The sequence below is a fragment of the Centruroides vittatus genome, unplaced genomic scaffold, assembly GCF_030686945.1.
Source record: "Centruroides vittatus isolate TY-2023 unplaced genomic scaffold, ASM3068694v2 contig_975, whole genome shotgun sequence".
Classification (NCBI taxonomy): Eukaryota; Metazoa; Arthropoda; class Arachnida; order Scorpiones; family Buthidae; genus Centruroides; species Centruroides vittatus.
Window position 1 is genome coordinate 1,911,603 of NW_027122648.1, and position 13,779 is coordinate 1,925,381.

Genomic DNA, 13,779 nt, shown 5'->3' on the forward strand with positions numbered 1-13,779 from the left:
TTTTAAAAACAGAAAACAAAATCGCAAATAAAAATAAAAAAAGTAAAAATTAGAAAAATAAAAAACTTAAATGCAATAAAAAATCCCAAAATGAAAAAATAAATTATTTAATTCTACGTTATCAAACTTTTAAATTAAATAATTATATATGTTTTCCAGATTCCATGATGTCTTTCTTGTCCAACGTTAGTTCACCTTTGAAATCTCTACAGACATTAGGACTTGACGTAAATCTTGATCTACATCAATCGATTCCTATGAAAGAACACCTCTATCCTCCATTCCTCAAGGACAATTACACCAACGTAACAGTCATTTTGAACGAATTTCGCACGCGCCTTATAAATATCAATAATATCACAGTAATAGCATTAATTAGCCTTTACGCTATTGTATTCATTTTGGGTTTGGTCGGTAATTTTGTTATAATATATTTTGCAAACAAAACTAAACAGCAAGTACCAAATCAAGCGAGGAATCGAGTCTTTATCAATTTATGTATTGCCGATTTGCTTGTCATTTTGATATGTTGTCCCATTACTGCGTATACGAGTGCCACTAAACTTTGGCTCTTGGGGCAAACCTTGTGTAAAATGCTTTCCTATCTTCAAGGTAAGTTTAGAATTTCGAAATTCTTTAATTTAGTTTTAAAATTACGTAAATATGTATATTTTTTCAATAGGAATGGCCGTAACAGCGGGGACACTTTCGTTAACCATTCTGAGTCTGTATCGTTACACTTTTCTTCGATACCCCAACTTGTACAAGAAAATTAGCGGAAATTTCTTGCTTGCGGTTATGATTATAAGTGTTTGGACTATAGCGTCACTCATATCATTACCTATGGTTTTTACACGGACCATGCAAGAATTACACTTGGGATCGATACACATGAAATTTTGCATAGAACAATGGAACTCTGATGTTAATAGAAGAGCCTTTTCTATCGTAACTCTTATTATAGTCTATGTCCTTCCCTGTACTGTTCTGATTGTTTGCCATTCTGGAGTCAGTAGTACCTTATGTACTACTGAAAAGTCATCATTTCTCAATAGAAACAATTCTAGACAGAAATCTTTCCGTTGTAAATCTAGCTGTTCGTTCGACGTTCCCCCAACACCACCTAATACTATTGCAAATTCGTATCATTCAGACATATATCATTCGAGTTTGCAGATGTCAGACAGACAGGCACATTGCAAGACATCTGACAGAAATCAGAAGCGAAATGCGGGTCTGAAAAGCAGAAGAAAACTGGCTAATCTACTAATGGGCATGACTTCTTGTTTTGTTATTTGCTGGTTGCCTTACAATATCACTTCTTTCTATGTAGATCTTTATCCATCTCCATCTCTTGTAGTGTTCCTACCGTTTACACTATTGTTAGGACACGCCCATAGTGCTATAAATCCTATAATTTATTGGTTCATGAACAGAGACGTTCGTTTAAAAGTAAAAAATGCTTTCAATAACAAAACTTTAGCGAATAAATTTCCAACAAAAACACACCCCATATGCTTAAATTTTGGTCACAGTAACGAGTTTACATCAGATAGTGTTTTAGGTATTTTCCATCCAAAGTATACATTAAAAGAGTTCACTATGAAATAAGCAGACAATGAAATCTTACAAAGTAATTTATCCCACAAAATGATATATTTTTTACTTTAAATATATGTTTAAACATTTATTAAGATGTTAAAGAGTATTTTTAATATCGTATTCTATATTTATAGTGTATAAAATATATGTTAATTAAATGATATATATATGTTCTTTATATCGCATGGTTTTCCGATCATTGTTTAGACCAGGGGTCCCCAACCTTTTTGTACGTAAGAGCACATTCTAGAATACCGGCTGGACGACGGGCACCATTTATTTTTTCAAGGTGAATTTATATTTGGACATAGTTAACAGCGCCGGATTAAGCCTCTAGCGGGCCCTAGACAAATTTAAATTGGGGCCCCATTTAAATAAGTTGCTTCTAAACAAATCTTATATAATGTGACATTAGCATGGGTGACACCCAGAAATATTTGTAGACGGTGCCAGAGATATCGTGGCGGAGATTACTTCTGACACACGGATAGCTGTTGACCTTTCTTTTTTTTTTTTTTTTTAGTTAACGACTGCTGAAATTTGTAGGTCACTCCAAGTTACGGGCCCTACACGTTTCCCTACTTTGATTTTACGGTATTCAGAACGGACCGTTTTACTTCATTTCAGGTATGGGAAATTGCATTGGTGCAGATTTGGCGGAGGGGAAAAAGAGATCGGTCGCATTTCGCTTTCTGCTTTCATCTGTGTTGGACGCCATTTCTACTTTTGAATGGTTAATCATTCAAAGTGAAAAAACTTTTACATAGCATTTTATTCAAAACCGAAATATTTTTATTTTTATCGTGGTCGCACAGTGGCGGGCACACGTAAAACGATTGGCGGGCGCCATGGTGCCCGCGGGCATAGGGTTGGGGACCACTGGTTTAGACTATAAAAAATTGCGATTATAAATAAATATATTCATTGCTACTTTATAAAATGTAATAATTATCTACCTATCTAAAAAATAGGATAATTTACATGCAACAAAAAAATTTAAAATATAGAAAATTGGGTTAAAGTTTACCTAGGGAACCCCAATGGCCGCACTTCCGGTCGCCATTTTGTTTGCTGTACTACGCACGCGTACTACGTTCAAAAAATTATGTAAATTAATTAGTATGTATAATTTTTTGAAAAAATAATAATTACATTAGTAAAAAATAAATGTTTTAAGATTATTTTGCAAGTTCAGCTAGCTATGAAATATAAAACAAACTGTTACTCACGTGTTTGACGCTCTGTCATACATTTCCTTTCCGTTTCTTCTCGCTTTTCCTTGATTTGCGATCCCTATCGCTGATGTTTCTCTTTTTACTTGATATTTTTACACGTTTTTTAGTTTCGCCACACGAATGTGCCTTACTTTTTTTCCCCTTCTTACACTCGTCGCTTTGTGTAGCAGCTGGAACGGACTCCGGTTCTTTTCATTTCGGCTCGATTCCGGACCCTTCTCTGCACACACCTCCTACAACCCACCTCGTCCCCTTCAATTTTCTACCTTTCTCGTATTTTCTCTTTGCAATTGCTGTTTCGTCTATTTCCACAACTTCATTTATCCCGCCAATCTTAAAAGTACAGTACATAGGTTATTAATGGAAACCATCATAACAAAACGTAAAAAGTTTGCCCAGTCGACTGGTGTTTTTTTGGAGATTCCCGAAGCTCCAGCAGCAACAGTTAGCGAACACTCTAAACACAGTAGGTGCCAGATAAATGACAAAATACTCTCCCACGACAAACGACCACATTTCCGTTTAAAGGTTCCTTGGAAAGCTGAATAATTCGTCTTGCAAACATTACATCGCATCGATACAGAGTTTTTATCTGCTCTATACATTAATTTACGACGTTTCCCACATTTGTCGCATACCTCTTCTACATGTTGCAAATTCGAGAATATTGCAAATTTCACATCACTAGGCATTTTCTTATCTATTGCCAAATCATCGTAACCAGAGTACATTAATCTAAAGAAACGACCGGAGGTGCAATTAATCCAAAAATTTTCAGAATTAATGTATGCAGTTTCCATTTTGTCGCCAAAAAAAAAGAAAAAAACGTCTTACAACAATTACGAATACGATAGAATTATTAAATTTGCTGCACGTTGCATCACGAAAAGTAGACGGAATAAAAACTTACCTATTTACTATTAAAAATAGCAGAAAGTAGCATTTTTTCTTCAAAAATGTTTAACTGGTGGGAAAAAAAACCACTCGCAGCAGTCGAGCCGTCACGAAAAACAAAAAATTTGCATACGATAGCGTTATTTAAAAATTGCGCCACCTACACCTAATTTCTAACATCGCCTGCCGTCGAGATTACCGGAAGCGCGGCCATTGGGGTTCCCTAGGTAAACTTTAACCGAAAATTGTAATATATAGCCTAATTTTAAAGATTTTAAATGTATTTTGTCAATACTTATGCATAATTACCATATGAAAAGTGGAAATTAAACATTGATGCTTACATAAAATGGCTTTTATTCATGACAACGGCGCATACTTTACTTACATTTGTATAATGATTCAGCAAATAACTGATCTATAAACAGTTGTCTGGAAATATGCCGTTAATCGCTGGACAGGTTGCATTTTGCTCAGATCACATACAGGAAATGGTCCTGAATGCATCATGTGCGGTCACTTACAACAGCTTTTAAAACTGATGTCCCAACTTACAAAACTGCTTAAAGATTTGTCGAACTCGATGGCAAATGTCAAGATCTCTCGAATCTGGTCAAACACTGCAACGACTCTGCCTATCAGCTTTCCCGTTCTGCTGACAGGGGTCTCGTACACGAGCGCTTTGAGATGATCTCACGAAAAAGTATAAAGAGATGAAGTCGTATGAACGCGCCAGCACTGCATCTATGTAGTTTGCACCTGTGGCTGGAAAAATTCATGTCCAAGAAGCGGCGAACTTTGCAAGAAAAATGAGCTAGTGCGCCATTATTTTGAAACAATATTCGCTTGAGCAGGAGAAGCAGCACGTCTTTCAAAGCGTCTTGACCAAGAAAGCCAACGAGCATCTCTATTAATATGTACTGGCCAATTTTATTTTTATTTTTTAATTTTTTTGGTGAGAGTCTGTTCAGTGCACGTTTCGATTCTCTCGCTATGTATATCTTATACATTTGCTCTACATTGGACATCCGAAGATGTAACAAGAGCTAGATTTAAAGATGGCACAGCATCAGGCTTTAATGGTCTCCTGGAAGGTATATTTAAGGGTTCTGCTTTTAGATCTCTCTCGTAGTCCTCTTTAAAGAAGTGTGCACTGCAAATTGTTGCATTTTCAACATTGACTTTGTCCTCTCGTTAGTAGGCATGAATCCACTTACTTCCAAGAGTAGGATGCTTAGAGAAAGAATGATAAATTACATTACTTGCTTTAGTCTTTTGATTGTAATTTTCACAGACTACCACACATTATTCAACTTGATCAGTGAACACTAACTAAAAAATTCACACGTCAACACACTACTATTTAACAGATACTTTGAAAATATTAAATTTTACCTTATACTTGTATTCCGAACACCCACCAAAACTTAATTTCTAATGTAAACGAACAAAGATCACCACGGTATGTTGAAAGCTCACGTATTTCTCGATGGTGACATCATGTGCACAACGATTAAAAGAAAAACCTATTGCGCACGCAAAATGAGCACCTCCTGGTAGATATCAACGATATTTCATGGTCATTGTTTCACTTTTGTTATTCTTGTTAGTTAGCTAAAAAATAACAGTTTTGATTACAGTTTTGGTGTTTTCATTTTACTAATTTACAGAATAATGAAAAATTTATTAATAATGGTGTTTGTTTAATTGAAAATGAAAACAGCAAAACTGTAACGTAATTCTTCGGCTAAGTGAAAGAGTGACGAAAGTGAAACTACGACCAAGAGATTATGAGGACAATGTCGTCGATAATTCCATTCAAACCATACATACTAGTCAAATTTCACTCTGACATATTGTATACACTGTAACATTCCAGTCTCTCTCAGGCAAATTATGCCGACCGTAGAGAAAATGCATACGTTCAGGCGTTCTGCTGTCGAGGTATTGTCACAGCCTCTGTATATATGCGATCCATGCCTACTAACTTTTCTGTAATGTACTGTACGTGTTCACGTTGACAGATTATTATCGAACTGGTGAAAACTGTAAGGTGTCACCCATTTGCATGGGTGACTTCAACATTGCATGGGTCAAAGTTCATTGTACCCCATATCTGTATATAGGTAATGCTCATTGCACGGCATCCTGGTATACCGAATACCTGTCTATCTACAGTCTCAACAGTGCATTTCTGGAAATTTGTTTATGGGAACAAAGTCGTTTATCGTATCATTTTATAAATTTAGGTGAAGTTTGGCACTAGTGTCATAAATCATCCTATATGTTTAAATTACAAATTCTATAAAAATATATAGGTTTGATAATATAAAATTAATCACATTTTAAATTATTAAATGAATTTTAATTTATTATAAGATAAATTCAAATTTTATATTCTAAATGTTAATAATTTTTTTATTAAATAAATTCATAATTAGTCTACGATGCCAGATGATATCGTGTTTTAAACAGAATTTATAAATTGTCATTTAAGATGTTATATGGAATGTTTTCAGAGCTATAATTCTTTGACTTTATCAGCTAGAATGTTCTGAGTTATCGTTATGGCTATGAGAATGAAATTCATAACTGCAATGTAACTTAGTCCCTTCTTGGAACCTCGTTTCACAATATTTTTTGGAGTTTCAATCTTCATTTCATAACATTGCTTACATCTTTGAGTTTGTAGTTATAATGCTGTTTAAACTTTTTAACGAAGAAGTTAAGACATTCTCAAGTTTTAATTTTAAAGAAATAAATAATTAAATAATATCCTTCGAAAAAGTCTTTTAAAAAATACGTATTTTTGAAGAATTTTTCTAAAATATAGCAAGTAACAACCCTGTATTTCACGATAGAAGTTAATTATATTTGTATTTAAGAATTAAGATCAATTATCTTGATCGTATCATAAAAGAGTGTGTTTATGTCTACAATTTGTTAGTTACATGCAATATTTTGCAACCCTATAAGTAATGCTTTAATCAAAAATCACGTTACTTATAATACTGTGTAGACTTGTGTAATAGACAGCTAAATATCTTTATAATAAGATATTATGTAACAGTTCAAGTTAACAATTTCGATAGATAAAGCTGTAAAGTGAAGCAATAACACGTTTCTGACAAGAAAGTATCGAGCAGACTGACAGTAACTGTCGACATTTTGTCAGTTTTGATAGTGAAATCCCATTAGAGGACTTTGAAAATGATTTTTCGAAGGGGAGATGACAGATAAAAAATATCAAAGAAGACAAACAAAAAAGAAAAAAAAATTGTACTTTTTTGTTAAAAGATTTTTTTTAATATTTAATAAAATACAATAATAACATTTAAATAAAAATGAAATAAATTTGAAGCATGTTCTTATTTTAAATTATTAGTTTTATTTTTGTAAAACGGTAAAAAATGTAATTTAAATCAATTCCCCCGATTGATTTGATCTTTTTAATTTTAACAATTATAATATATAATAAATGAATAAAATACTTTATAACAATAAACTTTTTTAATGAAAAACTTAACAGATGTAAAATTAAATATTTGATTTAACATCATTTTCGTTTGCTTTATAATAATTAGTAAGTTACATAAGAAGCAAATTATTTTTAATTGTTTCCAATATATGCAACACGTGTCGTATGTCTTAAATATATTGTGCATGTTGTATGAAGATTGTATTATACAGGGACGACTAATGCTTTCATTATGAACTTTTTTATAAATTGACTTTTGCTCTTGACCAGTTTACTATTGTATCCTGGGGTATGGAAAATTATTTAAATAATGTTAAGCTAGAGTTCTACCAGATGAGTTAAGTTGAGCTGAGCTATATCTCAGAATTTCGACGGTTAGCTCAGTTCTCACTGTCAGCTGCATTCCAGAATCTCATATCAGCTAAGTTCCGGTTCGTTATTATTACAGATGCAATTTAATTTCAAAATGGGCTTTTCTGCAACACATTCCGGCTTAGGTCGGCTTAGCTCTCAGCTTGCCTATCAAGACCTTAACTTAGATAGGTCTTGATGGGCGCAGCTTAGTTCATTTCCAAATAGCTCAGCTGCGCTTTGCCGAACTCTTGCAGAGTCCGATCGTCCTAGGCAGGAGTCATTATGAAGCACTTACCTTCAGAAGCATTAAAATTATTGTTATCTAAGTTAAGCATTTAAGTTTACTTTTTAATTTATTTACTTTGCTCTGAGCTTAGAGCCATCACAGGATCCTTCTATTCACAGGGTCCTAGGCGGTTTTATCCCAATGGTGTGTGATGGTTCTGTTGTAGCTTTATATATGTTGCTTATATGAGAATATTTCTTCATCTTAACAGAAAATCGAGTAAAATTTAGAAGAATTTGATAATAAATAATAAATTCTACACTCAATATCACTGGTTGGTTTCCAAAACAATTGAATATCAATGACATCACTTTAATTAAACTCACGTTTCACTTTAAAAAAATTTTTAAACATTACTAGCAGGAAAGAACCTGTTAAATATTCGGTTTGATCACAATATGACTTACCAATTACAATAGTTCGAAGTCACGGTCATTGGATTTTCATCGCATTCATACCGAATAAAATCTTTAAATACAGCATTTTCATAAATGTTATTCATCTATTCTTTCTTAACTTTATTCTTTTCTCAATTGAATTTTGTAAAGATTTTTAAAATTAATTTCAAAATTCAGAAAACAATTTTACTTTTTCAAATATTTCAATGATTAGAATATTCTTAATTAAAAAAAAACTTATTTTCGTCCATTTTTGTGAATTTTCTGATATTAAAAAAAAAAGATCACTCTAGATAGAGCGATTTCACGAAGTATGTTCATATATTCATTGTCGCGTCTAAACAATGATAACATTTTTAATCTTATATTATATATTGATGATGTTATATAAATATGATTACAATTTTTTTATAAGTATAATTTTTTCTAAGCATAACTCTTCTTATCGATTTAAAATTAATGATATTCTTAATTAAGAATTTCATTAATTTTATAAATAAAAAAAATGAGAAATGGTGATAGTAATTTAATTATAATGTTAACGAACGAAAAGTCACGATAACGTACTTTATTATACATTTTTACTCGAATTTTAGCCTTTAATTTAATATTGAAAATAACTATTTAAATTAATCTTCCACCCGTATACAAAGAAAAATCAAGTATCCTTGGATTGAAATCGATATTTAAAGAAACTTTAAAATTATAATTACGACTTCGTAGCAATAGTATATCACGAGATTACTATACTAGAAAGAATAATTACTTGTAACAAAGTTTCTAATTACTTAAAACATGATACCAGCTATTCAATTTGAAAATTAGATTGTAGAAATTGTTAAATTCCTTCTAATGTTACATGAAGACAAGTAAAAAAAAAAAAACTAACAGAAATAAATACATTGGCGTTAGAAAATTGCAATTTGTAAACCAAACGAATAGAAAATTAAATTCATTTTCCTTCTCAGTCTCACACAGATCTTTTTACTGTCATTAATTGAAACGATTCAATGACAGTTCCAATTATGTTTATGGAATCAGGAAGTTTAAGGTGAATAAGAGAATAGGTGTCCACATTTGGCAAAAATTATCTTCAAAGTATCATTTGATGGTATAATGTGAATTTTTAGATTATGTCTGGATTTCACGCATAATATGTAGGTAACATATATAATATGTTGAGGAAGAGGTATTAAGATATGTATTATGCCCCAGAATTATTAACATAAAATCATTCATTTTCTAATCATATCGAAAAAAGCTAGTAAAAGTCCTCGCTCGACTCGACTTTAAGGGGACATTAGGAAGTCTGATAATTTTCAATTAGACTAGGGAATAAAACTTAGCAATAAAAAAAAAAACTTAAAAGGAGTAATTTTGTTGTATTTGATAAAATTTCCATTAAAAGATATTTAAGTTTAAAAAGATCTATGAACTAGCTGAAAGTTAAAAACGTGTTTGGCGCCATCTTCTATGGCATTATTAAAAAATAACTTTTATGTTATTAATTATTATAAAAATGCCAAAAAATGCTTAATAATGAGGGCAGAGATGAGTTCTAAAAATATTGTAAATGTCAGTAACGAGTAAAATTTTCACTAAGTCCGATCCCACTCAAGATATGATACCTGATCCTCTCTGTCTTTCCACCCTTGACATTCGTATTTCAAAATACAAGTTACCATGCTAAATTTCATTCTTAATCTTTACCCCATCCTGAAATATTAAACGAAATAGACGCCAGCACACGCATACACGCAGACTTTTTTTCTTTTGGGAGGCTTTATGAGGTCCAGGGGTCTCAAAACGTCGAGATTTGCAAAAAACCCGGATAATCAAATTTGATACGATTGCAATAGTTTTCCGTGTTACGTTATAACAGCCGGAAAAGTGATACTATTAGAAAGAGAAATTAAAAATAGGAATATTCCATTTTAAGCTACACTTTTAAGAATAAATTAAAATCCTAATATTGAGAAAATAAGAATTTTTGGAAAAGATTTAATCTATATTTAAGATTTTAGTCACTTCTGGCAATATACTTTACACTATTAATACATCTAACAACATTTTCCTTTTCATATGAATCATGTAATCAAACAGAAAATAAAGAAACATGATATATCAAAGAAGCAAACAATCATCTACTTAATGTTTCTGTTATGACTGATTACAAGAGCTATATTTAATTTTTTTTATAAGAGAAGCAAATAACTACAAATGAACCATTTATTGTATAAATTAATTGCAAAAGAAAAGTGTAGCTATAAAAAAAGGTATGGGTAAGATTATTAAGAGAGGTGAGGTAAAACTTCTAGAAAAGCTAAATAAATTGATAAGTTTATCTTGCCACTATTAATGCTGAGCATTGCATAAACATTTGTTGCTCGACACCTGAGATAATTCGGCAAAGGTTTCTTAATCTCTGGTCCGCGAATCCCAATTGTGTTGGTAAGGTCTTTGAGTTTCCAGAGAATAAAGCACATTATAATGTGTATTAAAAAATTGCTTCTCGTAACACTTACTTTTATTAAAAACACCCAATAAAATTTAAATTTAAAAATACAAAATCATTTAAATTAAATAAACATTTTTAAAACCTAAACGTACGTACATCGTTCTAGCTCACTAGTGGCCGAGTGGATAAGATCACCGAACACTGACAGTTGACGGGCACTTGACAATTAGAATATTAAAACCAATTAACCATCTTACTACATACAAATTGATGAAATGTTGACTTAATGCAATGATTTTTCAACTCCGGGTCGAAATCTCAGAAATTTTTTTTCAGAGGTGGTCCGTCCGAAAATGTCAGACCTCGTTCTCCCCTACACGGCCATCCCATTTTAATTCTGACCGACCCATAATGGGCTTGCTAAAAAGGAGCACTCTCGATTCCCAAATATGGAGAGTTGAAAAATTATGACGTAATGTTGCCGAAATTATCAAATTTTACCTAAAATCATGACGAAAATCTCTTGGCGAAAGTAAAAATTATTGTTACGGTTGTAAAGAAAAAACAATATATTAAAAAACATAAATATAATAATAATACAAGGGGACATCGAAAAATCTTTGCCGACAGAGCTTTCTCAAAATTCGACTATTTTTTAGAATTTCAAAATATATTCAATGATTAATACTAGCTTAATACTAGCTTTTTCCCTGTGTTATGGACACTTCAGACGGGTTTTTTTTAATAGCAAATCTATTACTGGTTCTGCCAGGCCCACTAATGGGAGACTGAAGATGAGGAATGAGCTCCAGATACATCCAGACAGCCACCCCGAAAATTTCTTGGGGATTTTTGACCCGTCCGGATTTGATTCCGGGTTCCCACTGCGGTAGGTTGTCGCCTTAACCGCTCGGCCATCCGGCTTACAAATAATAGTAACTAATAAGTTTTAAATATTTCAATTAATACAAAAATTAATGAAATGACCAAGGACAATAAATATATATAATATTCATAATTCGGAAGAAACAATAAAAGTCTTCACATCTTTTTCTTCTTTCACAACCTCAGAAACAAAATAGTTTTTACGGGCGGAGCAGATTTTTATTTGAGGCTTCTCGTCCTCGTTTGTTTGTTCTTCCGAATTGTAAATATTTTTAAAAAATACATGTTTTGGATAATTTTTGACATATCTCGTATTTGTGCGTAAAATTTATTTTTTAAAAAGAATTTTAGACAGTTTTGTTACATTCACCTTAATTTATGAAATACAGTATTTATTGGGTAAAATGTTATCCATTGCGAGTATCTTCTAGTAGCCAGTAGTTTCTAGAAGTTGAGAGAAGTTTTTCATATTTTAAGATTCTTCGACCAGATAAGAGTACCCTGACAGAACAACCTGAAAATATATTTACGATTAAATTTCATCACATCTGGCATTGCCGATGTGATGAGTAAAGATTATTATATGTCTAAGTAAAACAACCACGATGGCCAATTTTAAATGCAAACTGTTCTTTAGAAAAACAAAATAGAACGAACAAATATTTATTGTGACATCGTAACAATGCCGGGCTGCAATTTTACCATATTTTAAATGATTATTTAATTTAAAATATATGGTCTCTGCCTCAAATTAGTAGTGGTAGTGGCTTGCCCTTGTACTCGTACATCATACTTTTCCTTTAAAAATTGAGTCACTTCTCGAAATACTGAAAATGTACGTAAATTTAACAAAACACACACATTTTTATATTGTAAATGTACAACTACATAATATAGGCTTAAAATTTGCATAATTCTGGTTGCTTTAATGATCACATTAACAAGAAAAGTGGCTGTCCTGTTAATATAGATACACATCTAATTTCTTAGTAAACGCAAAATCTGTTGGGCATAGATTTCATCAGATTTCGTAACAGTAACAAGAATCACTTCCCATTTTTTTACAATAGCATCCTTTAAGTCATTAACACTGTTACACTGATTATCCATAACGTGAATTTCTCGATTCAATGTCCCCAAAAGATTCTCCATAGTATTGAAATCAGCGGACATCGAGGGTCACTTAACACTTAAAACTCAATTTGATTTATTGATAAGATGCACTCAATCTGGATGAACTCATAATAAACACGAGGAATAAAAAGAGTTGGGATGAGATTGGTTCCCACCAATCTCACCAATCTCATCCCAACTCTTTTTATTCCTCGTATTCATTACGGCAACGCAACTAATATCTCCGGGAGGACTTTTTGTGGAAAACTGTAACCCCTAACCACTAAGTAGGTGTTAGACACCCTTGAAGAACACCGGATAAACTATACATAGCCTGTCCGATGGTGAGGCGGCGAATCCGTGACTAACTGCCAGTATTCAGTGGTTTTTATCCACTCCGCCATTGGTGAGCACTGAAATTCCACTTGCCAAAAATTCATTAACAAGTCTGTTTAATGTATGCACTGGTGCATTACTCCGATGAAAAAAGTAAGCATCTACTAGTATTATTTTCTTCTATTGCAAGAATGATTCCCTAAAATCAGGTAGGAAATCCAGTTCAACATCTGGAACTGGAACTGTTGGAGTAGACTATTCCTCATCGGTTTTGTATGAAAGATAATAGAATGCCTCTCTCTGTGTTCTTAGCTTTTTGACCGATCTGCACCAAATCTTTCTTACTTACTCTCTGGACCCACGTAGAAAATAGACTTCCATGAAATCTGATACCCAGACCCCCCCTTATTTCGTCTCCCTTATTAACTCCTAAACTCTTTCCCCAATCTGCACCAAATTTTTTATACTTATTCTCTGGGATCCTGAGGAAAATAGTTTTCCGTGAAATTTGGACTCTACTCTTTTCCTGAATTGATATCCTTGACAGGTTATGATAAACTTAATAGGCTAAAATATCCAAACTTTAAATATGATTTTCATTTTAACGTTTAGCCTTCTTACTTTTAGGCCAGGCAATGCCAGACGTATCTGCTAGTTAACAATAAAAACAATTACGAACTCTAATAAAAATATAAATTTTTAAAATATCTTTATAAATTTAAAATACTCAAAACCAATTT

At 32.4% G+C, this 13,779-nt stretch overlaps 1 protein-coding gene across 1 annotated transcript; it reads left to right on the plus strand.

Annotated features, from left to right (window-relative positions):
* Nucleotides 1–537: 537 nt before the first annotated feature.
* On the plus strand, nt 538–1,611 carry LOC136985661 (neuropeptide receptor npr-1-like). The gene is made up of 2 exons (XM_067282985.1): nt 538–612; nt 683–1,611. The coding sequence occupies exons 1-2, from the start codon at nt 594–596 to the stop codon at nt 1,609–1,611; spliced, it is 948 nt and encodes a 315-aa protein (XP_067139086.1). The 5' UTR covers nt 538–593.
* The last annotated feature ends 12,168 nt before the right edge of the window (nt 1,612–13,779 follow it).